This window comes from Semicossyphus pulcher, unplaced genomic scaffold (assembly GCF_022749685.1).
Source record: "Semicossyphus pulcher isolate SPU_LCO1_2020_fin unplaced genomic scaffold, fSemPul1.0.p SCAF_10, whole genome shotgun sequence".
In the NCBI taxonomy this organism is placed as follows: Eukaryota; Metazoa; Chordata; class Actinopteri; order Labriformes; family Labridae; genus Semicossyphus; species Semicossyphus pulcher.
In genome coordinates, this window is record NW_027211604.1 from 25368310 (window position 1) to 25394254 (window position 25945).

General features: G+C 39.4%; 2 protein-coding genes across 3 annotated transcripts; one reads left to right on the plus strand and one right to left on the minus strand.

The window, feature by feature from the left end:
* Positions 1-190: 190 nt before the first annotated feature.
* ube2g1a (ubiquitin-conjugating enzyme E2G 1a (UBC7 homolog, yeast)) lies at positions 191-7508 on the minus strand. The gene is made up of 6 exons (XM_069669001.1): positions 7326-7508; positions 4488-4590; positions 4289-4386; positions 3118-3296; positions 2677-2796; positions 191-1453 (listed from the first exon to the last, which is right to left on the minus strand). The coding sequence occupies exons 1-5, from the start codon at positions 7369-7371 to the stop codon at positions 2710-2712; spliced, it is 513 nt and encodes a 170-aa protein (XP_069525102.1). The 5' UTR covers positions 7372-7508; the 3' UTR covers positions 191-1453; positions 2677-2709.
* A 2661-nt stretch (positions 7509-10169) lies between these two features.
* Positions 10170-22399, plus strand: spns3 (SPNS lysolipid transporter 3, sphingosine-1-phosphate (putative)). 2 transcript variants are annotated; one of them, XM_069674150.1, is made up of 13 exons: positions 10170-10270; positions 11082-11328; positions 11411-11476; positions 12769-12905; positions 13294-13445; positions 15194-15260; positions 15354-15496; positions 15781-15933; positions 16032-16221; positions 19049-19114; positions 19212-19310; positions 19418-19589; positions 21181-22399. In XM_069674150.1, the coding sequence occupies exons 2-13, from the start codon at positions 11103-11105 to the stop codon at positions 21246-21248; spliced, it is 1539 nt and encodes a 512-aa protein (XP_069530251.1). In that variant the 5' UTR covers positions 10170-10270; positions 11082-11102; the 3' UTR covers positions 21249-22399. The 2 variants fall into 2 exon arrangements, with proteins under 2 accessions (XP_069530251.1, XP_069530259.1); XM_069674158.1 differs by having other exon boundaries at positions 21184-22399.
* Positions 22400-25945: the final 3546 nt, after the last annotated feature.

Genomic DNA, 25945 nt, shown 5'->3' on the forward strand with positions numbered 1-25945 from the left:
TACTTTTTTGTTTTAATTGCTATCCAAATATGGGCATTTGTCTAACATTTAGTTTAAAGTACTTGTAAACACTAGGTAAAAAAGGTACAACTGTGTGAACATGACAGGTTTCTGTTGTCTTTGTCATGAGCAATATGTAATTTATGTTGTGTCCGAAACATATCTGAATTAAATACACAAGTAAATATTGAAAAAAAGTCATATTTTAGAAGAACTCACTACAGGTGACAGCTTTCATAACATGAAAAATATACATCAGTATTTTGTCTTTGTACATTAGGCAAAACTGCAATAGTTCAGTGAGCAGAATAATCATGAGGTTGTGGATCGGGGAGGGAGAGCGAAAAAAACAAAATGGGCACACATACTGTTTACACAAACACTCAAACATTCGCAAACAAAATCCCAGAAACATTCAGCAAAAAAAAAAAACGACCAAAACAAAAAGGTACAATAAAGCATGCATAACAATTCCTACTGAGGACAACACAGACGAGGAAAAGAGGCTGCGAAATTAAAATCGGAGAAGGACCTCAAAAATTAACATGTGTACACTTTATACTAGAGGAGTTATTGCTACACCAAATTGTTACCAATACCCTAATTATACAGATTCCCTGTGTACTCGCTATTAAATAAATGTGTACATATGTGGTACACAATTTCTCCATCCTTTTTCAACCTTTTTTTAACATTGTTCAATGCAGGGTGAAGTGGCCTAGCATTTTATTAGGAGGCACTTTTGAAAAAAGACAAACAAAATTTATCATGCACAAAAATTAAGGGGTACGATGCCTTTTTATGTCAGCTGAGCAGGATGGTAAGACTCTTAACGAAAATCATTCAGGTACACGTGATGCTGAGTTTTAAGGAACCAACAAGAACAGCTGTGTTTTTCGAATATGGCGGTATTCCTCGAAAAAAAGAAAAGAAACCCTTCATCAGTCAGGTCACGTCTGGCTCGAATCAATCAAGCTCTTCACTGGTGACGTTCCTCCGACAGCATCTCCATTCCCGCTCTATAAAGACTTCCTGTTAAAACAACCTAAAGAGAACTAATGCATGCTGGAGTTGAGAAAGGGAAGATGAACAAAAATAAATCTATCTGGAACCAGCTCTATTCATTTGGTCTAAGTGTCCTGATGGGTGGAAAGGGACTTTATATATTATCCGGTTTAGTCTGTGCTATATACATGTCTTTACAATATCTTCCTGAATGTTGAAGCAGTTCATAGACTTGAAAAATGTTTCGTCATCTTCTGGGTTTTGTCTTTTTTTTTTTTTTTGGAGTTGGCACTTGCTTGGCGGTTTTCTGTCAGCCTTGGTAGTCTCTGTTATGTTCTATTGCAGCCTACAGCAGCCAGTCTGTTCCTGCCAGCATAAAGGAGGGCGAGCCTGGCGACAGGGTGGAAGAGTGCAGGAAACAGTGCCATGTTGATTTTCAATTGGAGACCTGCGGGAGAGCACACAACAAATAACAGAAATGCTGTTAGGAAGCAGCATGACCAGTCACAGAAGTTATAATGTCAGGAGCAGGCTAAAATATGAAATCATAAAAAGAAAAGCAACAAGCAGGGGGGGATGTGAACTTCTGAACTTAGGTTGTAAGGTCTATACTTTTTCATTCTCTGTTACTACACTAGTTAGTTTGACACTTCTTAGATTGACACAGTGATGCATGATTCCACCAGGTGCTTCTATATGGCCGCATATTAGCTATAACTTATAGCTTACAGTTCCTATGTCTGACAGCACCTGCTGTTTAGCATGTTTAACACAGAGCCAGTGCTTGTAACAAGTTGTCCCTCCTAAATCACAATCATTTCCAAATAGCTTAAGTGGCTCAGTGTTTCCCACAGAATGAGAACTTGAACTGGTTATGATAGTTATATTTCATACAAAACATTACTTATTTAAAGACGGGTATACCGTATTTCCCCATTAGAATTGTGCTTCATCCTAAACTATATTGTAGTGTTTGTTCAACTACTTTAACCTGCTCACCTCTCTTCTCTTAAGTTCTTTCTCCCCACACACCTTCACCTGCTGTAACTGCACACACCAGCTTGTCCCACCCCGCCTCTTGTTCTGGTTCCCCCTGCCTGTATGCGTCTGCTCTGATGACATTCATCATGAGCTGCACGATTTACAAAGTCGCCCAAATAACAACTTGAGTTTACAGTTTTTCACCTGCTATCTCATTTCACAGCAGCATGTGAAGTAGGTTTGTCATTAATGAAGTTGCGTGCCGAACAAAACCAACGTGGTGCTGAATGACACCCGCGTTACACAGCTACATCTTCTTAAAACAGCGGCTGTGTGTGTGTGTGTGTGTGTGTGTGTGTGTTTCTCTGACGAGCATGTGTGGAAGACGCTGCTCGCCACAGGAAAAGCAGAGGGGAGAATGTTCAGAACGTTAGTTAATTGAATCAATCGTGGATGGCGTTCATGAACAGATAAATAAGAAACATGACAGAATTAGTTGAATTAGTATACCTTAGCAACCCTCTGATAGATCACATGTTCGCTTGCGTATGCGAGTACATGGTGCGTGTGCATGAATATATTTTTTAAAATTCATTGCGTCTTCATCACGCATGTTCACATCGCATTGGCCCTAAAACTGGGCATAAAATGTTTGAACAACAAGAAATGGTTTGAGTCGAGAGTACTTGCCCTGAAAACATGAAGCTAGATTGTTGCTAAATATCACTCAAACGCAGTCTCTTGGCTTTTTCGTACACATCGGGCGACTTTCCTTTTGAATGCGCCGTGTCTGTCCTCCCTCCACTCTTTCTGTAGAAGGAAAAATACAGGAAAATGAAATCGGTTAAGTTTTTGTCTTTTTAGTGTTTTGCATTTGTTATAATTATGAGCATTACTAATTACTCAGTTTCATTTATACAAACCAAATAACTAAGGACCCAGTTCATTCATTAATGAATGTTATTTTGTAATACAGTGACTACGTAAGCCATCCAAAAAATGAATCAGCAATTTCTTGGATTTTGTGGTTTGAATAGATGAGATGACCGTTAAATGTTTTACTGAATAGGAAAGAACATCCATTTTATTCAAGAGCCATTCCTAGTCATCTTTTTTAACAAGTAACCTTACCGCAGCATCCACATTGGCCGGTGAGTCACCATTTGGGTCTGCGAGCATAGAGATAACACTAATCATGATGGTTTCCACTGTGTGGATAGGCAGCCAGCGCTCCTCTGGTTTCTCATAACCGTACTTGTCCTCCCCAGGCTCGTGTAAAATAGAAATACATACATCTCCATTCTTGTCAACTGGAAAAATAAACACAAGTAGAAATGAGTCAGCTATTCCTGTGGTAGCGTGGATGCTAATGTTTGCTTTTGATACTCATTTACATATGACATTTAGACATTTATTTTTTAACAATATCATGAATTAGCCAACAAACTGATTCATGATATCGTCTATAGCCTGCGCCTATGTGCCTCCACTTTTTGTTAATATTTAGCAAAGGCACCTTCTTTAGCAGTGACAGCCTACTTCAGTCTACAGGATATGGATAGGTATGTTGATCAGTTTGTAAATCTGGATAGTCCAATTGCTCCCAATTCTTTCTTGTAAAATAACTGAAGTTATCAAATACTGCAGTTACAGTGAGTGAACAGCAATATTCAAGTCTAACCAAACAGAGCGCACCTGATCAGTGAATGTCGGTCTCTTCAACACATTAACACTCTCGATCCAAACCCATTCCTGCAAACTTCATCTTTTAATTAAGCTAAAGACACATGTTCTATTAACGGTTGGTACTACTAGTTTAAGATATTACTGTACCATTATGACACACATTTAGACATCTAGATATTAAATGTCAAAGTGGAAAATGCATTTTATTGTTAACATACAACCAGGAGTAAAATACAGTGACTATTTCAAATTCAAGCTACACATTTTTCTCCAAAGCCACAATGGTGCACTTCAGTTTCCTAAAGTTAGAACTGTTAACAGCTGACTTGGGTAGATTATTTCTGACCTTGGTTTGTAACAGAATGTTTGAAAGTTTCTTTAATTTAAAAAAGGAAGGAAAAAGTATGAACTAATGCAATCAATGGGCATTTAATAAAGTTTAAGCGGAAATCCTATTTAATGAATAAAGTATTCTTTATATATTATTATATTAACACATTGTATAAGTTTCAATCGTCAAGATTACAAAAACAAAAACAAAGAGACATGTAACCATTTGCTCAAACAGTACTAGATACAACGAAAAACATTCATCATTTACAAAAACTCTACCTACCATTAGGATGCCAAATATCTGTGATGAATTTCATTTTAGGAGGCCTGAGAGGGTAATCTTTGGGAAATGTCAGATGAGCTTTAAACACACCACCTTCACTGTGAACAAAAAGAATCGGGAGAAACATCAATATTACATTTCATTGAGTAACATGACAACGTTTCAAAACAGTATATGTATAAGTCAGTGATCGGCTTACTACAGTGTGTCTGGAGGCCCAATGATTAGGACTTCCCATCTGTAGAGATCATTGTCCTCAATCAGGCCTGCTGAGAATCCCTCCACTGGGTTTTTGTTCAGCTCTGGAAACAAAAACAAATGCCAAGGTCAATTGACCTTCGGCTCATATCATAGTATGTAAATGACCCATGCCTTATGAGGCCATGCATTCAGTTCAGTAAGCAGCATGGTGCTGACTACACATAACATCCTTATAACCCAGAGCCAATCTTACTCACTGGATCACACCGCAATTCAGATCCCAGATTTAATTATACACTTAGTTAGATAATAACAGAATGAATTACATAATCAAATACCTTAACCACTATCTGGATGGTTTTAGAATAATTATTCTGGCCAGATATTGTGAATCTCATCAGATATCTGGGAGACAATGTGACAGTCCAATTTTCTGTTTCCATGATATCTCAAATACTATAACTAAATTGAGCTGAAAGTTACACAGGGGGTCAGGGATGAATAGATTCATTTTGTCGCTGACAATTTATAGAATGAGGTTACACCCATAATTTGTATAATAGTATACTGTCACGTATGAAAGACTTTTTTTCTCAGATCCAGGGAGAATTACCATGCACCATATTTCCCTACACAGATGTCTTGCTATCAAAAGAAACCTTAGTCAGCAATCCTCCCACATGTTTGTCTTATATAATTTTTTTCTATAACATTTTTGTACACATTTTGTAGAACCCCTAAATAAGTTATTCATTTTGTGACATTCCCTGCTATTTGCTTTTTGCCATGAGATGCCGTAATTCTTGAGCTGAATAGTGAGCAACTGAAACCAAATATAGATCACATGTGCATACTGAGTCTAAAACAATCAAAGCATTTTACAGCTGGCAGTACAGCAGTCATTTTTACTCAGTGGCCATAACTCAGTCCTCATGATAATCATTCAGGTTGACATTTTGCATAACAAAACATTACAATCCTAATTCAAAAGAGTTTTGGCAATGCGTAAAACATTAGGCTACATAAATTAGCATGCATCACATTCAGAAGGAGTAAATAATAACAACAAAAAACTGTCTGTCAGTTTAAACATGAAATGTCTTTGGACTGTTTTTTTCCCAATGGACATACGTATGTCAAAAGGATAAGCAAAATATCACATTCTTTCTGATTTAATGTTTAGTCACTTCTTTTTTTAATGAAATAACTTGCCCATCTCTATTTTTATTTTGATGCAAACCCAGATAAAGAAGATGATTTTAAACTTTTAGGTATGTTTTATGATATATGAGGTGATCACTTGATGAAAATCAAGTCCATGTTAAACCATCAGGCCTCAGGTAAACAACTAGGTAGGTTTCAGTGCCAACCCATAGTTTAGATTCCAACAAGGTGCATGTCTACAACAAACAAGAAGAATTTGTCCCTGTAAATGTGGTCATCTCTCTTTTTTTTTTAAAGCTCCTGTGAGGAACTTTTGCTTGTGTTGATTTTGGCACCCCCTGTGGACAAAGGTAACTCTTATCTCTTTGATGATTTTGTCTTGTACATGCTTAAGTGGTGGTTTTTAACATAAAATCTCCTCCTGCTTTCTTTAACAGTCACATGTATCACTCACTTTAAATTTTTGCCCTGGAAAATGTAAACAAAGGCAGCATGCAGTTAATTGCTTCATCTGACACCTACCTCCCATCAGCGGTTTCAGGCATTACAAATAACTATATAGAAATAATCAGTCTTGTCGCTGATGGTTTGGTTTGCTTTTGTAGCTCATATAGAGTAATCAGAATTAATTTCAGTCTGTTTCATAAGCAGATAAAAACTCCTCACAGGAGCTTTAAACTAATGTTTCAATAACAGATCAAAATATGTATAATACGGAAATAAAATACTAATTATACAGGTAATTAAAAAAAAGATCTGACATTAGGTTAGCCACATCAATAAATTATAAATATTCAGGTTTAGATCAATTATATATTTCTATGGAGATAGTATATGAAAAACTACAAGGAAGTACATCATGTTCCTGACAGGATACATGTGGAATTTGGATACACACTTTACCTAAACCTTGTATATGACATCACTGCTAAATACCAAAAATGCTTTATGTGTTTGGTACAGAAGATTTTTTAAAGTGTCTTATACCAGGGCACACATTTAAGTCACAGCTATGGTAAAATAGCTTGTAAAAGTAATGCGATATTTACATTTGTGAGCTTGGCGTGTTGAAGCTACCAACAGTGACAGCAGCTAACTTTAGCCTACAGATGTAGCCAGTTGGCTAAATATGTTTACAATTCAATATGCTTATGAAGGGAAAATGGCTCAACTAGTGCAACGTTACATAAATGTATGCTTAAATATTTAACCCTTATCACATTAATCACAAATCCAGCAAAAAAAAAACCTAGCTAAAATGCAAAACACCGCTTGTTATGTCGGTTAGAATGCATGTAAACACATCGATTCAGTCGAGCCAGCTAGAGGCTAACGTTATGCTAACTGCTTTAAGCTAGCCCGATACTACAAAGTCGTTGGGACTTCTGACAGCGGCTTTCAACTGAAATCAGGATGCAACGTCTAAACACGCATCTAAATCAGCTAGTCCCCCTGCACACTACAGGGGCGTATTTGTCAAGAGAGTAATGTGTCTGTCAACTTCCAGTGCCATAATCTCAGCGCAGTATATTAGTCAGGGGACGTTAACGTTAGTGTGGAAGGTTCAAGAAAACAGTTTGCGCGAGTACCATCGTTTGAATCACAGCTAACGGCAGGGCTCGCGCAACTGCCATCGGTAGCCAGGCATCAGTTAACACCAATGTTTAATTACCTGCAAGCTGTCTCCTGAGTAACAGCGCTGACTGAGGCTCTGTCATAGTTTAGCGAATATAATGCAGCTATGTTCAATGGTTATATTTTGAGGTAACAGCGTTAATTTAACGTTCAACAAACACTACTCCGTCCCCTCTATTTTCCGTTTAGCATTCTCGTCATTCTTCTTCTTCGTCTCCTTCTCCTGCTGCCACTACTGCTGCTTCTTCTTCTTCGCTGAGATTTTACAGCAGTCGGTATCCTTATTGATGCAATACTGCCATCTTCCGGATTCATTTGCTATTGCAACCTGTTCTTGGATTGGCTGCAACAGTCTTTTCCTTTACAAATAATACCATAAACCAACAGAATGAAATTAAATAACGAGACATGTAATGGAAATTTCATTATTTGAATAAAATACAATTAACTACAACATAAAAAAAAATATGCTTCCCGTATTCTTTTGTGTTTACCAAAGAGAGTCAGATATTTGTTGTGTGGCCTACTGATTAAATTACAATTTCCTGCCACTAATCTGGTCATTATTACACCAGATTTTCTATCTCTCCCTCTATATCTTATATTTACTATATTTTTCAATCACTGATGATTGACTTCCGTCTTTGTTTATTTTTCCTAGCCAGTTAAAGCTATCACCACATAAGGCAACCATAATAGCTGATTAAACAGATAGCCAAGGCTACATCATTATTACATTATAAGCCGACAAATAGATGAGATGTCAAATATTAAATGTAGGAATGTTGCATTTGGCTCTATGTAAGAATACTCAGACATTTTGTCTCACTTTACGCTGAAGATTTCAATGTCTGTCTGAAGTTCCTTCAAATGCTGATACAATGAAAAAAAATGACATCCTGGCGTCTTGCCATGTTAGTCCCCTTTAGGCTCTGGTCTATAATGTTCTTCTAACCAGTGTTCTGCAGAACTTGCTGGGCTGCAACTATAATTTCCCCACACAACACTGAAGCCCTCCATGAAAATGTTCTGCTTCATCGAACAGTTTCATAGTACAGTATATAGGACCTGAATGTTGACTGTAATGCTTACATTTGACACTAGATGGCGGCAACTTGAATGCCTAAAAGCACTTTATAACAACAAAATAACTTTGGTTGAAATGGTTATCCCTTTCAATATTGTAATAGCAAGTTATTAACCATCAGAGACGCTCTGACACACTGTGACAACCAACCCCATATAGTTATTAATGGAATTTAGTTAAAAAATGTAATTAATAACATTTATTTTGTGGGGGTGGGTGTGTGTAAGAGAGAGAGCAAGTGTGTGTTTGTGTGTTATCAAAAACATATCAGAACATATAGACTGTAACATGGGTTTTTGCTATGCCGACTGTCTTTCTGAACTGATTTGTCAAAAAATAAGAAAGAGAAAAAAAAGACCAGAAGTAACTCAGACAGCCTTAAAAGTAACCTATATAATATATCCAACATCCTTCACATGCGTGACAACCAGCCCCAGAGCAGTGAGATGCCCACCTGAAGTTTTTATGCTAGCAACCACATGGCTATAGCTAGCTAGCTGAAACCAGGCTGAAATCAAAGCTATTACCTTTCACTTGTTAATAAATGTTTGATTATAAAACGACTACACACCTTTAAACTTTTAACACAAAAAAATATGAAAAATTGCCTTCGACTTTTTAATAAATGTTTGACTGAAGCTGTGTGGTCATTGTACCATGGTCGTTGAGTTCACACAATCCAAAGTGTTTTGCATGGCCCAGCATAGGAGAGCCAGCTCCTAAGGTCAGGACTCAGCTGTCCACCTACATCTAAAGGACAAAGGACACTCTTTTGAAGAAAGTAAGGTTCACATCCTGGCCAGAGAAGACTGCTAGTTTGAAACAGGTCATAAGGAAGCCATCTTTGCTAAGCTTGTGTAATGTATTGTGTAAACAAGTTAGCTATTTCATATCTGTGCTTTTTGTAGATCTATTTATTCTTGTTTATTCTATATTTTATTGTACATATTTGATCTTTTTCAGCACTACGTAGCTCAGGGAGATGCTTCACTGTTTTGTTGTTTTGCACAATGACAATAAAGACTTGAATCTCTAACAAACCATCCCTTAAGAGAGGTGGTGGCCAAAGGAGACAACACCTATCACCCACACACAATTCACTTTTGAATCCTCTGGCCAAACAACCGAAACCACACTCACACAACAACCGAGGGTTCCTTTGTCCACCAGTCAGTTTAGAATTGAAGAAGCCTGTCAGATGTCCACTTGCCTTTTGGATTAAGCCTTCGTATGCACCTTTTTGCAGTCCCAACCTCACTTGACTTCTGTGGAGCAAAGGCTGTTGAGCATTTAAATCCACTTTAGTTAAACAGCAAACATTTTTTTGTTAGACTTGTAAAGTAGAAGTCACAAGTTATTTTTGGTGATGGGCAGCAACACCTTTTAAGTTTCTGTTCCTCAGTTGCACAAATGCACAAACATTTCCTAAACATGCGATGCCTGCTGCACCGACAGAACTACAACCTCAAGAAAAGGCATAACAAATTTATCTCTAACTTATCACCTGCACCCACATGTGCCATCTCAACCCGTCTGACCTTCCGCTGTGCATATGAAGCTGTTAAAGTTGATGATGCATCAGGCAAGTGTCACTTAAAGTTTAGAGGTGTTATTGTTTTATCTCCTTATTGTAGGAACCAATGCAAAAACTAAAGGAAGACCAGATGTGATACATTTACGTCTGACCTGTTTTCAGCATTATGTCACAGTGGAGATCTGTGTGAGAGCATATGACCAACCCAGAGTGGGCAGGTCCCTTCACTAACTTAATATCTCTAGAGGCATGAGTGTGAGAGCAGAGGCCTGCGTCAGTGCCCTCAGGACTCAGAGACACAGCAGCACCGTAAACATGGAGTAAACTGAGGAGATTACACCAAGAAGACATCAACAAAGAGGTGAGTCTAAATCTGATCCAAATTCAGCAGATTTAACAGCTTTAAGTTTAAAGCAGTGTGATACTACTGCACAAACAACAGTATCAGTGTGATTTAGAGATAAAGAGTCAGGTCTTTTTAGGTTCGTATCTTATCACAATAGTTTCACTGTTGTCACTGGACTGACTGTCTAACTGGCAGAATGCATGCAGCTGTTCCTGGAGGCACAGTGTTGCAGCCGTATAATTATAGTTTCATACAGCAAGTTTTAACTAATTTTTGTCAGGATACACCAAGTCATATTTCCCTTAGACTTTTTCATTATCATACAAACACATCTTTTTCTTCTGTGTGCTGTGTTGGTTAGTGGTGAACAAAATCTTAACTGATAATCCTCCTTCTCCTTTCTCTGTCATTTTGACACAGTATGTTTGCAACAATATGTTCACACACAGTTGTGTAATTGCCTTTTGTGTCATAGGGATGTTTCTTAAGTGTTTCCACAACCTACGTTTACCGATTTCCACCAAACTATATGAAGTGTGAGGCTCAGGGTATTAAGAAGACTTCCCACTGTGTGCCATTAGATTGAAAGTGGGACAGAGACAGTCTCTCATTGTTCAGTGATTTAATCAGTGATATGTTAAAGGATAAGAAAGCAAGAGCAGCTGTACTTCGTATCTAGTTTCAAAGTATATAATTCTGTCTTGTCTCTAACCTTTATTGAGTTGTCTTACCAATTAAACGTGTTGCCAAACTGTGCACACACTGCAGCATATTGGGAAGAGTGCACACGGTGAATGATTCCAGGCCTGTCATTCTCCACGTACAGGTGAAGAAAGAGCCTCTCACCATGGAGCCAGATGCAGCAGTGTCATCACCAGAGGACAGGCCGAAGCCTCAGTGGAGTGAGGGCTCCAGCTCGGGTCTGCATTACGGCTCTTTTGTAAACAGCCTCTCATCACTCACACCGCGGGAACCGGAGAAAGAGGGCATATCACCGAGAAGCGCCAAAATAGCTGTGGCCGTGCTCTGCTACATCAACCTGCTCAACTATATGGAGCGGTACACAATCGCAGGTTAGATGAGGGCTTGTGTGCACACGACAAACAACATTAACTGGTCCTAATAATCACATGATTTGTCTCTGTTGTAATTCAGGTGTCCTGCTCAACATTCAGAAGTTCTTTGATATACAAGACAGTACAGCTGCACTCCTGCAAACAGGTATGACACACTCACACACGATTTCAGTATTGGGGAAGCTACATTTGTAAGCTATCAGTCACTTCACACAAAGTTTACGTACACCAAAGCTACACTAGGGAGAAGTTTGGTAACAGTTGCTTAGACAAAGTAGTTGAAACCACTTTAATAAAAGTAATAGAATGTCAACTGTGTCGACAGAGCGACCTAAGATAACACAACAGTTAGTTCCAACCTAGTAATGTGATTGGACAAGAGGTATTCCATGAGTGCTGATACAGAGAATAACATCATACAGAGAATAACATCATGCTCTGGAGCAGGTTATGTCAAAGCTAAGATTGGATTGAGATCTAGGGAATATGGAGGCCAAGTCAGTCCAGTTCCGCCTACCCTCTCTGGAAGACCAACCGCTGCTGGCTGATGGACAACACGTCACTAACTGGGCGCCGCTTGTGATTTTTCCTGCAAACGTCGCCACAGACACCCAGTCTGTAATACTGCAAATGCAAAGGCTTTCATAAGTGGGCCATAGGCTCAGTCACCATTGTGTTACCTCATTCAGAGATAGATAGAGACTTAACAGACGTTTATTTACATGAAAATCTTCCAGATTATCACTTTAAATAAACCAAAAATGATATTCTGCTGTTGATTATTACATTTTATAACTGCATGCCATTTGTATAAATGTTGTATAAAACAATATCACACTCGTGGTCGTGCTGTTATACTGAATATCAGCACTGATTACCTTCGACACCATTGTTCCCACACCAGCAGCACACCCTCTTATGTGATATTGCTTAATTAGCTTATTTATATAGCAAATTAAAATCTGATAAACAAAGAGGCACAAATTGAACACCATAGGTTAAAGAGGTTCAATTACAGTAAAGTATCAGTAAATAAAATAATATTCCTTTCATGGCCCAAATTGTTTGTAATTTCAGTAGTTAACACAAACAATGTTGTAACCACTCGAACACCATGCCTTTAAATCTTAATGTTTAAACTACTCACACATTTCTGTTTAAAGTTCCCATTTTATTCTGCATTATTTAAGACGATTTTATGCAACATGTGATGCAACTGAATTGCAAAATGTGCTGTTGGTTGTTTCATGAGAGAAGTACAAAATTAGAATACCACACATTCACGTGTGTTTGGCACTTTTCAGTTCTGAATCTTTCAGAGACTTCTGCTCTTATAGTCAATGTTCTTTCAGGGGTGGTATTTATACTCTTTATATGTCGACTGAGTCAACTTGCCACACCATAAAAAGGAACTGATCCTTTTTTATGTCCTCACAGTCTTCATCTGCAGTTTCTTACTCCTGGCCCCCCTCTTCGGCTATCTGGGTGACCGCTACAACCGGAAATACATCATGATTGGAGGCCTGAGTGTGTGGCTGGTGACAGCAGCCGCCAGCTCTTTTGTCACTGAGTCGGTGAGTGAGAAATCGATGTGTTCACATACATTTAACAAGAAACAAGAAATATAATGCAGAAAGAACACAAGATGCCACATCCTGCTGCTTGTAGTAAGACCTTCCTTCCTCTTCTGTTTGACCTCATCATGCACCCACACCTTACGTGGAAATGTCTCCGTGCTCCGAGTATTGAGTGAGTGCTCAAGTGATGATGAAGCTAATATAATATGAGTCAACTTTTCTTTAAGTTTTGTTGCGCAGCATAGACCTCAACCTGAATGAAACTGAATGCTGCCATTTCTTTTTGAAATACACACGTATTGTTCTGTTCTTGGCTTTAAGAATGTTGTCTGTTTCACTAAATTAAAAATAATGTTGCTGAACTTCTTTGCCTTGATCTCTTCAGTTGTTCTGGCTCCTGATGCTGCTGCGTGGCATGGTTGGGATCGGAGAGGCCAGCTACTCCACCATCGCTCCCACCATCATCGGTGACCTCTTCACTGGGGCTCAACGGAGCCTCGTCATCTGTGTCTTCTACATCTTCATCCCTATTGGAAGGTCAGAAACCAACTCAGTCTTACATCTTCAATGTTTTAATCATCCAATTGAATGTAATAGAATGCCTCTGGAGGGCGTTACATGTCTATCAATTCACACACTTTCAGATTTATGAACTGTTTTTACTCAGGTGTCATCAAAGGTCTGAACTCTGTGCAGCAGTATCGTGGGTAATCTCTGCAGTATTTTTGTGCAATAATATCCTGGCAATAAAATAATGAACTATTGTACTCTGATAATGGGAATAGTGCAATATAGACCTATTTAAAAAAAAATCTTAGATATATTCTTAAATGCATACCTATTTTTTTAAAGATAATTTGGCCTTTACCTTTGACCAATGACTGCATATAAAGATAGACAATGCGTCTCCACCTCCTCTGTAAAGCCAAATACCCTCGGAGCTGGCGCTGCCATCTTGCTCATTTGGTGCCAGAGTCTGCGCAGTAGAGATCGGCTGGTGAAGCCGCAGTATTGACGTCCCGCTCCTACTGCTAACACATATTTAACTCACTGACAAAACAGCAAACTGCCCTCATGTCCACACATTCAACAGCAGAACAGCTTCTTGTGTTGGTCTGAAGCAGATACTCATGGGTCGGGAGAGTTTGGTGACTGTCGTGATTGTTTTAGTTACGCGTCCTCTCGTTGTTCCTCCTCTACTCTGCTAATCAGGAACAGATCTGCTGCAGGAGCTGGATTTGTCAACAGAGCTGTCAATCATCGTTTGTATAGCATCAAATAACTAATTAAAAATAAACTTGAACAGAAAAATGAACACTTGGACATAAATCAGCATGATAAGAACTAACTATAATGACAGAAACCATGTTTGACAAAAATGTATTTGACGTGTATTTTGATTTTATAGTTTGACTCATGTCCCATCTGTTAACATGGAGGAGGCGGGCTTTATGAGCTATACTGCAGCCAGTCAGCAGGGGGCGATAGAGAGGGGTTGGCTTCACTTTTCGGGAGCTGTCGCGTTGGCCATCTTTTTATACAGTCTATGTTGCAGTCTCAGCAGGCTTCGGAGAGCTGGTCAATCAGAAGAACGTGGGCTTGTAGGGGCGGGGTTTCTTAAAGGGAAAGAGCTGACTGAGTGGTTTCAGGCAGAGTCTGTATGAGGGCCTGCACAGACACCTGAAGAGAGACAGGATATACTGTATCTATAGGGAAGAGAGAGCGGGGATGAAATGTCGGCAGGTCAGAGTCAAACCCGAGGCTGATGTGTCGAGGACTTTGCCTCTGTTTAAGGGCCACCTGCCTTACTAACTGAGCTAAACCAGCACCACATGCATACTTTTTTAACTTAATTTATATGTGTAAGTTGATATGTTCATATGTTATTTGTTTCTTGTACATAGCCTGCTACTGAGAGGGGATGCACCAAATTTCGTTGAACAGCTGTGCAGTGACGAATAAAGGCCCTCTATTCTATTCTGGTGGGAAACTCCTGACTTTGAGAATTTGGGATCACCTGAGCAGCATTTCATTTACAAAAAAATGCTGCTGAAAAGTCAAATCAATTGCAAAAGAACAATACACAATCATGTATGTTGTGAAAAGGATGATGTCCTTCGTTCTTGGTGCATTTGTCTCAGATTTTGGAGCGTGCAGGTTCAATACAGTAGTTTAGCTTGTAAGACAATACGACCTTTCAACTGCTTTACCATAAACGGGGCAATGTAGTGTTAAGCTTGTTGTACTGACCACTTAAATAGTTTCACCATTCTGTGTGTTTCCAGCGGTCTTGGATACATCACGGGGGCCGGGATTGCTACACTCACAGGGGACTGGCGCTGGGCCCTCAGGGTGAGAACATTTTTATATCAGTATATGTTCACATTAGCTGAGCACGGACACATTTAGAATGATGCCTTTTTTAACAGCTTTCTGTTTTGTCAGATCACTCCCATCATGGGTGTAGTGGGACTTGTCTTGCTGGTCCTCTTGTGCCCGAACCCACCCAGGGGGGCTGCTGAAACCCACGGAGAGGGAGTCACAGGGCGGACCTCCTACCTGGAGGACGTCAAATATCTGCTGAGAAAGTAGGACATGCAAATTCAAACTAGACTAATACTAAAGCCATGAGTAGGATCTTTGAGACATTTAAAGATTGGGGGAAAGAAAAAAAAAGATGGAACACTATGTTAGCTGTTGCTCATTTCTTTAATGTGAACACACAACACATACAAACATTTTTTTGAAAGAATCCCCTAAATAATTAAAAAAACATCATATTTTTTCTCACTTGCCTCCCGGGGCTTCCATAGCAACAAGTTAACACCAGATTATACAATAATCTAATCTTTTTTTCTTACTCTGACACCAGTAAAAGTTACGTGTGGTCCACGCTGGGAGTGACAGCAACGGCCTTCCTCACCGGAGCTCTGGCTTTCTGGACGCCTACTTTTCTGTCCAGAGCTCAGGTCGCTCAGAATCTCAGACCTGTGTGTGAAAAAGAGCCGTGCAACCCTATTGACAGGTGCAACGTGACCTTTGACCAGTAACACCTTTGATTTACCAAATGTTCAAATTACGACACATTTTTAACAAAGCTGTCTGCATCTGCCCCCTGAACAGTTATATCTTTGGAGCCGTGACGGTGGTGACGGGCATTCTGGGAGGATGTCTCGGCACTGGTTTCTCTCGACGGTTTAGGGACAAGGTGCCCAATGTGGACCCAGTGATCTGTGCAGTGGGCCTGCTGGGATCAGCACCCTGCCTCTTTGTCGTCATCTTTGTGGCATCAGTCAGCATCCCCACCACTTATGTAAGAGATACACGTCTGTCTTAGCTGTTGTTCCCTGTAGATAAATCAGAAAGTGTATGCATGTAGCTTCTTGGTTTAAAAGGTGAAGGCGATGCATGAGGGCCTTACACCTGCATTCTTCCTATTCGCCACTGGGGGGCAACTTCACATGTAGCTTAAAGAGGGATATACTGCCTACTACATACTCAAACAGTATGTACTGCATACTACCTACAAACCTGACTATTACGATGCCGGTGGCATCATACTCAGAGCCGTCTTCTCCGTATCACGTGACTTAATCGTTTACATATGCCCGGTCCATCTCCGCCATAGTAGGAGCTGAATAGCCGCAATGCATTTTGGGGCGGTTGAGTACAACCAGTGAGCTCCCGTCTCATACTCAAACGTCAGAGCCGATCTAGTATACATTCAGGGAATTTCTCGCATACACAAAATTGCATACTATGACATGGGAACGCATGACATACTTGATTCCACGTCATGGTTAGTATGATTAGTATGATAGTATGCGGTTTTGGACATACCGTATGTTGCAGCTGGTCAATCTGAAGAACGTGGGCTTGTAGGGGCGGGGTTTCTTAAAGGGACAGAGCTGACTGAGTGGTTTCAGGCAGAGGCTGTATGAGGGCCTGCACAGAGGAGCAGAGTGAGAAACATGATGAGGTTTTTATAACTGTAAATTATGCTAAGCTACTCCACTCTATCAGAGTGAAATATGAAGCTTGAAATTATTCCCCCTTTAAAGAAGTCAGGCTTAATGTAAATCCACCAGAAAATAAGCTTACTTCTCACTTCTCATATGATTTATTACCTCTGTCAACATTTTCTACACGAGGTTATGGCCTCAACCACTAGTTTCAAGCCTTCTTTAATACAGCATGATGTTTAATTTGTAAGTTATGGTCCTTTATACAGAAGAGTAGATAATAAAGCAGGGTATGCTTAAGGATGTTGCTATCTTGTGATCAACAAGTTGCTATTATTACCACCTTTTGACCAGGACAGAGACATAGCATTGCATTTCCACCCTCTGTCCAAGTTTGGTCACTGTTTTAAAAAAAGAAACAAGATGGCAAATCTGAGGCTCTAAAACAGTAGTACATAAACCAATGGGTAACAGCAAGATGGCAACTTCCTCTTCTTCTATATAGCCTATGAACTGAAATATAATTTTCATGTGTGACTCTAGAGATGGCAGTGTGGATTGTCAGTCCACCATCAGTGGAGACGAGCATAGTGGTTTAATCTAAGCCATCATTTCTAATTATTCCAGTTAGCCTTGTTACAATCTAGGATCCCATCGGCTATATTCTGAGACGATACAGCCTCTGGGGACGCCGGTGAACGTGCCGGGCGGTAAGCGAAAATCGACTTCCCGTCAAGACTTCCTTTTCCGCGTGCTGCATTGTTACAGAAAGAGAAACCGTTTTTCTTGTGATTGACTTGTTATTAACGGCTCTTACCTTTGCCGAAGTGTCAGCATCATGATGCAGATTTGTAAGAAGTAAAAATTCAAGCTTTGTCAGGTCTGTCCTCAAGAGGAGAAGAAAACTTTTAAAATGCTCGTTTGTTGAACGGACGTCGGATCGATCTGATGCATTCATGGAAGTCGGGAAATCTGAACGCTGAACGGCTTTCGTGACACAGCGTCAAGGGAATTCCTCTCAAGTTAATTTTTGTTAGCTGTTAGCATGCAGACGTCTGTTTATAGAGATTAATAAGAAGCTAAATCTTCGTCAGATGACGCTGACGTGAGCCGGGATGGCATTACATCGCATTCCGTCTGCTTTTTCTCTCCTCACAGACTGTTTTTCTGCTGATACGTGATTGGGCAATATTACTCAGACTACAAGCGTAGTTCAAACAGAAACCACGTCCCTGCCTACAGATTGTACATTTCTTTGTAGAATCTGTAAATAGAGATTAGCCTTGTTATAATAAAAGCTCAAAGCATGAATGTTCAAAGTAGGACATGAAAAAGTCAAACCTGTCCCCATCAGTGTTACGGAAACAACAGAATTTTTTAATTTCTTCCTGCCCAGTTGTTGCACCAACAATGAATGGTGTATACATGAACCACACCACTTAAACATTGACTTCAAAATTCATATTTTCCATTATCTTTAAGAAGGATTTAAACAAATTCACTGAACTTGAAATATTGTTCAACATTTGACAGTATCACCCATTGTGACCAGACGTAAGTTGAATAACATGATGTACAAGAAATCTGAAAGCCTTAGCATCTGGATATATGACCCAGTATCAATTTCATGAACTCATGAACATGAAGTTTATTAGAAGGACAAACCTCTTGAGATGAACCATCTCTTTTTCAAGGGGTCCTAAACACAAAAAACAGATGATACAGTACATGAGGCAAGAGAGTACAAGTACACGCACACATATACACACACACACACACAAACTTACACATACAAAAGCTCTCCTAGGCCACGCCCACACCCTCTTATCCCCCAGAGCTATTGAACTTCTCCAGTATGATTAAAAGCAAGAGCAGGTTGTTTGAAGACGATTGAATAGAGATGCCTTAAAGAGATGAAAAGAGGTTATAGATCTCAATGAACTGGGCAGATTGTTCCAATCAGATGGAGCTTTAAATTTTAAAGCATGACGCCCAATTTCTTTGCGATTTCTAGGAACGAAGAAAAAAGGATACTCAGTGTGCCTCAGACTGTATGAGGCTCTATATGGGATTAAGTATTTTTTAAGTAGAGAGGATGGTTAGATGAAACGCATTTATAAATAAACTGATTTTTGTAACATAAAATACTTGATCTGTTGCCTTAATGTCTCATTTCAGGTATTCATTTTCTTAAGTGAAGTGTTGATATCACTGAACTGGGCTGTCATGGCTGACATACTGCTGGTGAGTTTGGACAGTCCTTATGAGAATTAACATATGAAACAGTCTGCTAAAAATTGTAGCCAACAAACACGCTGTTTTGTGTTACTTTGTACTTCAGTATGTTGTTATACCAACCAGACGGTCCACAGCTGAGGCTCTCCAGATCACAGTCGGTCATCTGCTGGGTGACGCGGGGAGTCCTTACCTTGTAGGAGCGGTGAGAAATAGTTCCACTTTCATGTATAGTACCTCTGCATGCTTGAATAAACCACTTCTTCTGTGCATCATTGAGGATTTATCCAGTTTTCACACCTGTGCTTGTAGATGTCTGATGCTATAACCAGATCTCAACTTGAAACACCCTTCTGGAGTTTCCAAAGCCTGAAGTTCAGCCTGCTGATCTGTCCGTTTATTGGAGTCATTGGTGGACTGTTTTTCTTCATGGCTGCCCTCTACATCACTGAAGACAAAGAGGCAGCTCTGAGATTGGTTGGAGGTACATTTAGGACTACTATTAATTAATACTTTCTGTCCATGTATCCTCTTAGGAGCAACAAATTATTATATAAAGATGGACGACGCATCTCCAACTGCTTATGTTGTATATAAGTGAAGCCAAAATACCCCTGCAGTGGGCGCTGCCATCTTGCACATTTGGAGCCAGAGTATGCCGCAGACATCGGCTGGTGGAGCTGCAGTATTGACGTCCGCCCCCTTCAGCTACCCAAAACACACATTTAACTTACTGAAAAAACTCATAGATCACTCATGTTGGTACTTTTTACAGCAGAACAACTTCTTGTGTTGATCTGAAGCAGATATTCATGTTAGACTTTTTATAGCATCAAATAACTAATTAAAACTGAACTAAGCATGATAAAAGCTGACCATGTCCCATTGGTTAACACGGAGGCGGCGGCCTTTTTGACCTATACTGCAGCCAGTCAGCAGGGGGCGATATAGAGGGTTTGAGTTCACTTTTGGGGAGCTGTCATGTCTGTTGTGTAACTTTTTAAGTTACATGCTAAAAGCAAGACATTCTGAGTTTTAGATCTTGTATTTTTGAGCAGGATTTTTGTATGCATGACAAACTGGCCCACAGTTAAATCCTTATCATTGTGTTGGCTAATGTAAGAGTGTCCAGTCCTTCGTGAACAATAGCTCTATTTACCTCTCTTTCTACAACATAGCACTCCTCCTCATGCAGTCAAGAACAATTTCTCCTTATCTCTGCACAGGCTCCCAAAACACACTGGCATCTAGTTTTTCTGGTAACTCCGAGGCAGATATGGGCCAAACCTGATAGAGACTGCATAATAATCTGATTTGACCTCATTTTCTACATTCTGTTGGATTAATTGGTGCGTGAGGCAGCTGCACTGACGATGCTCAGGTTGGAAAGCTTAGGTGCTATTCGATTGTTGTACTGCCATGTTCCTTGTTTTAAGTTTCAAATGTATAACAAATAGTTTAATGATTGAATAGACAATTGGCAATAAAAATCTTGGGGAACAATTGGAAATATTTTAAGATAAAACAACTTATTTGTTAACCTCTTAGCCACTCTAAGAAAACAGCTAATGTTAGCATTCATTCACTTCCTTGTTGCGTTAGCCAGGAATTAACATTAATTCTGTACTTAAGATTGTTAATAGGAGCTTATTCCTCTCCTGTTGTATCATGTAACATTACCAAATAATAATATTAGCTTTTTAGCTACTTCCTCGCTAACTGTAATATCCTTTAGTAGTAGTGTTTGAATGCTAACTTTAGCTGTTGTCTGTTCGTAGCTAAATTATTATATATGTTGTTTTAACATAAAATTTGTTACCTCAAGATCTTTATTATCTATGTCTTTTTATTTGCTTACCAACTGTGAAGGGTTGAAATGATAGTTATGGAACTGACACTCAGCAGCACAAAAGCATTTGAGCTTTCCAAACCCTGAGCATGACGTCAGAGGAAAGTGGCCACTGTGTGACTATTCACACAGAGTGGGCATTTACACTGTGTAAACTTGTTATTTATAAAACCTCCCTGCATTAATTTCAAATGATTCTAACATATTTCTTTGTTTGTGTTCCCAGAAGACCCAGGACCACAGCAGGATCCTTCACCTGAGCCCCATTTGGAACTGAGCTCGCAGGTGATATGAGGAAATCATTGAAAATAATTTATCTATGAATATTTAAAATTAAGTTAAAAACTGGGCAATAGGATGTTTGTGGTCATGTGAAATTGCTTGGTTACAATGTAACCTTGGTTCTCTGAGGAAATAGACTATCTCTCCACTCTGTTACATATTCCACATGTACAGGGGAATGATCCCCCTGCTGTCAGGGTATGTGGATACTTCTCTAAGACACACCAGCTTGCCCGGCCATGCCTCAAAGTTAATCTATAAAGCGACAAGCGATAATCTTCGACAGTTTTTCCTGCATAAATCCACTTCCCAACTTCCCATGTCTTTAAATAGTAGCCCCGAGATACTTTTTTTTGTTTTCAATAGACAGGCGGGGGCGGGGCCCAAATAGACTGTGGGTCCCTCCCACCTCGCAGGGACTGCGGGGTTTACTTTACGGTGGTGACTCTAATTGAGCTCAGTGTGCTAACACAGTTAGTGGACCAGCTCTTTGATTTTATTTATTTTCCGTGATATGTCAACTGGCGCTCCGCGAGCTGCATGATGTTTAATTACTTTTGTCCTCTCTCCCTCTTTGGAGAAGAGACGGAAGAGACGGTTAGCCTACTACTGAATGTGGCTAGCATATCACCGAGCCTCATTCAGGACAGAGAGGTGTCAATCCAACGAGGAGTTGAGGTGTTCAAACCGCCATTAGCCTTTCAGGGCCTGTGCTCAACAGGGGACCCCCCCAGGCGTGTTAGCTTGCAAGCAACATGTCGGAATAGGGATACACCGCTGCTGACCACCAAATGTCTTTTTAAGACGTTTGATCACTCAGGCTTAAAATGTATTTTTTACTGTTGCAATCTGGCCAATTATATTAGTATAGCTTTAAATCACAAAGTACAACCTGTAGCCTACAAAGCACAACAATGTTCTGATTCAGATATGGAAAAAGCTCCCCAAACAGAGGAACTAAGGAAAATGAAAAGTGGAAACACTGACAATTTATATTACAATGAAAGAAAGAAAAATAATCCGAACATGTTTTCTTACCTTTCAAAGTATTATGATGTAATTATCTACTACTCAGGGCACTGAGCAGAGGATGACAGTTAATTATTTTATACTATATTCTGAATGGAAATGTTGGATGGAATGGAAATTAACTTTGTAATAAATTCGCTTAAAAAATGAAAATTTCTGTCAATTAATCTATGAATGTATTTATTGATCTGTCTGTCTGTTTGTCTGCATCTGTCTATTTGTTGATCTGTCTGTCTGTCTGCATCTATCTATCTATCTATCTATATAAATACATTTAGCGAGACTTTTGGTCAATTTAAACACTATATTTTTGTATGGAAATAGGCCTACTTATAAAATCAGCTAGCTAATTAAATAGCTTTTTCGTTATAGCTAGCTAGACATTTAGACAATTAGATATTTTAGTATGGAAGTACTTTTAAAATCGTTAGCTAACTAGTTAAATAGCTATTTCCATGATATCTAGCTGGATATTTAAACGTTTGAAGTTAATATTTTTGTCTGGAAATGTTTCTTACTTTTCAAGCTACTATCTATCTCTTAACCTAGCTTGTTAGCTAGCTCCAGCTAACAACACAATAGTATCTATATATATATATTTTTTTATGTCACTACCAGATACAATCAATCCCTCAACCATCAAAATTAACTTGTAAAAGGTTTATTAATGAAAAGAGGTTTTCATTGTGCATCAAACCATATGTAAGGGATACCGTATATGAGCAGGTTATTATCGCAGAATGGGACCCCGGCAGGGTGAGCAGGACCTGTCTTGTCTCACCCTGAAGGGGTGGTTATCTACTTACGAAATCAATCATTTGAGAAATTATTGTATTCATTTAAAAATGATTATATTTATGTTTTCCATTTAAAAATAGTCTGTTAAACTTACAGTGAGAGCTGAATCCAAAACAATGATTAACTCTGTAGCCGGCAATGTCTACACATACACAGGTATTATTGAAAACTGAGTTTTTGCCTCCTCCTTTTCCCCCAAAAAAATCAAGTCCACACAAGCACGGTTATAAAAAATCCCCAAACGAAAACGCAAAAACACAACAGAAACGCTGTCATGAGAAGGCCACACCAACAGGCAGCGATATAACCCGGTCACGCAAAGAAGAAGAAGAAGAATGGCGGCCAGTCAAAAGTCTGAAAAAATCTATCCCGACGCCTTTGTTGCTCAATATAGTAGACGAGTAACTGTACATATATGTGTTGTAAAAGTCCTATTTTCATGTCACGTTTGTGACGCGTCACCATGGAGATAACGGTGCACAGCCTGACGTCACGAGAAAAAACTCCATTTACCTCGTCTATACGTCTCCGTGGAAACAGAGTTTTAAAAGTCTTCACCCTGGCTGTTTTCATTGACCTAACACGGTATTTGTGTGGATGAAAGGTCAAAAAGCAGAGAAAAGGCTACGTTTTGAAAAACACCCGTGTACGTGTGGACATGGCCTTAAAATGAGCCAAGCTAGCTGTTTTTACTCACATTAAGTGGAAACATTTCCACTGATGGTGAAGACAAAGTAAACGGGACCGCAGGAATCAGAGCAGCACCAGATTGTGTCATGAGTCTGTTGACATTTCAAACACAGCCGTATCCCGTACTGTGTTCTGGTTAGTGTTTGCTCCATGTGCCGTCTTCAGTTTTGTAGATATCTGTCGTAGCCTTCAGTTTTTGCCTCTTTTAACCTCTATCTCTTTCTCTCCCTGTTTTGTCTCTTTTCTTTTTTTCCCTCTGTAAACAGACCAATGTTAAAATTTGCCGGACTTCTTTCATTGGATCAATATGATTACAGTTAGTCCTCCAGATTGTGTGATTAGAGCTGAATCCCTAGCAACGGCCTGTTCTTCATAGCAACTCTCTGTTATAGAGTAATAGCAAACCTCGGAATGCTTTGATTAACCAATCATAAGTATTTAACACAGTTGTGTAACCTAAAGTTTTTTGTATTTTATAGCCCAACAAAGTGTTTTTGATGACTACAGCATTTCAAACAGCCAGGTACAGTCTAACTACCATCCTCTTGTTTTTCTTTTCGTAATGATTCTCCTGAATTTTGCTGACGGCCTTCTACTTGGCCTCATGTGGCCAGTTTGGGCTGCAGCTCAGTCAAGTTAATAAACCCTGGGCCGAATGAGCCGAATTTGCCCAAGTATCCATATTCAGGATCATCATATTAACACCTCTATGAATGTATCAGCCAGCATGCAGCTGCTGCCTCCTAATGAGGACCAGAGAGGCCCCGGGCTGGACCACAACATATGCACAATCCTCCATCTTTAATTCTTGTACAGGTTAAAGAAGAAGGATTTCCATTCTCTGTTACAGAAAGAGATGCAGGACATTCATCTCATATTAACACTTTCACAACCAATTTCAGTGAATTTACCCTGAGAGTGCCTCAAAACTGACTCTGTTGTTAATGCACTGCAAGAAAATATAGGGAGTGTTTCTTTTTACAGTAACAAAAACAAACAATCTAAGAAAATCTATTTTCAGTTCTTCTGAGGATCTCCACTAGATGGCGGTGCTGCCTTACAGTAAAAATGCTACCCTGAGGACTCCCTGTTGTCCTCCATTAGTGAGCTACGATAGATTTGCCAGATGTTCTCTGGGACCTCCAGTATACTGCACTGAAAGTGTTTATGTCTGCAGACACCAAAGCAGAATATGCACAGTATGCAGATATACTGTAATGGGTTTTAATACCCCGCTGTGTCTGGGGCAGTACCATTACATGTAATGATCCTACTGTAATGATACAACTTAAATAATTAGCTTTAATGTCAGAAAACAAATTGCAGGCCAATGTAATAACCAGCCTGGTGAATTGTTATTATTCTTTTTATGATTATTAATAAAGATAAAGGGACAAATGGTGAGAAAAGATTGCATTCAAAGTAAGAAAGGAGAAGAGGTAAGGAAAATATTTATACTTTTACACATGTAATACACATATACTGTATGCACAAATATACATTAAGTACTCACACATATATAAATATATGCCAACATGTTTATGAGTATATCTTTTAAAATATCTCTCACGTTTGTGTTTGTAAAGTTCATATATAATAGTTTCTTTCTTTCTTTACTTAGATAATTACTGACTTAATTTACATTTTGTTATTTTATTATAGAATATATTACCACTATGTGTGGTGTTAATGTGTGGACACCAATCTCAGGCCTCCGATATGAGATACCTAAACACCTAAACAGTGTTAGCACTGCAATATACAGCTCCTATTGCCCACTGATGAAAGCCTTTGCAGTATTAAGGACGAAAAAATCTCAAGCAGCGCCCAGTGAGTGACACGTTTTCCATCAGCCAGCAGTGGTCGGTCTGACAGAGAGGGTAGGCGGAGCTAAGCGGCTGCTTCTCCGGTCTCTGCGAGTGTTGTGAGTAAACAGTAATCTACTATGGCTGAACAAACAAAGAAAAGATGGATGACTACAGATACAACTTCAACAAGAAGTGAAAATCCAAAGAAAAAGAAACAAACTCGACGCTCAGATGAAGGGCAAACAGTCTGAAAAGTAAAGCGACCGTCAGCGAGGGAAATCAAGAGTTACAACCGGAGCCAACCGAGGACGTCACACATGCTGCACTGTCTGGATATCTGGGAAGTGTGCTCCCGCAATTACCGTTTATCATGATAGGTGCCGC

Bases quoted from the DNA above. Each gene is read 5' to 3' on its own strand.
- ube2g1a (XM_069669001.1), bottom strand. From the start codon at position 7,371: ATGACAGAGCCTCAGTCAGCGCTGTTACTCAGGAGACAGCTTGCAG. The intron at 4,387-4,487 runs GTAAGCCGATCA...TTTTGTTCACAG, and splicing joins GGGCCTCCAGACACACTGTA to TGAAGGTGGTGTGTTTAAAG. The intron at 2,797-3,117 runs GTAAGGTTACTT...TTCCTTCTACAG, and splicing joins CGGCCAATGTGGATGCTGCG to AAAGAGTGGAGGGAGGACAG.
- spns3 (XM_069674150.1), top strand. From the start codon at position 11,103: ATGGAGCCAGATGCAGCAGTGTCATCACCAGAGGACAGGCCGAAGCCT. The intron at 13,446-15,193 runs GTCAGAAACCAA...GTGTGTTTCCAG, and splicing joins ATCTTCATCCCTATTGGAAG to CGGTCTTGGATACATCACGG. The intron at 19,115-19,211 runs GTGAGTTTGGAC...TTTGTACTTCAG, and splicing joins TCATGGCTGACATACTGCTG to TATGTTGTTATACCAACCAG.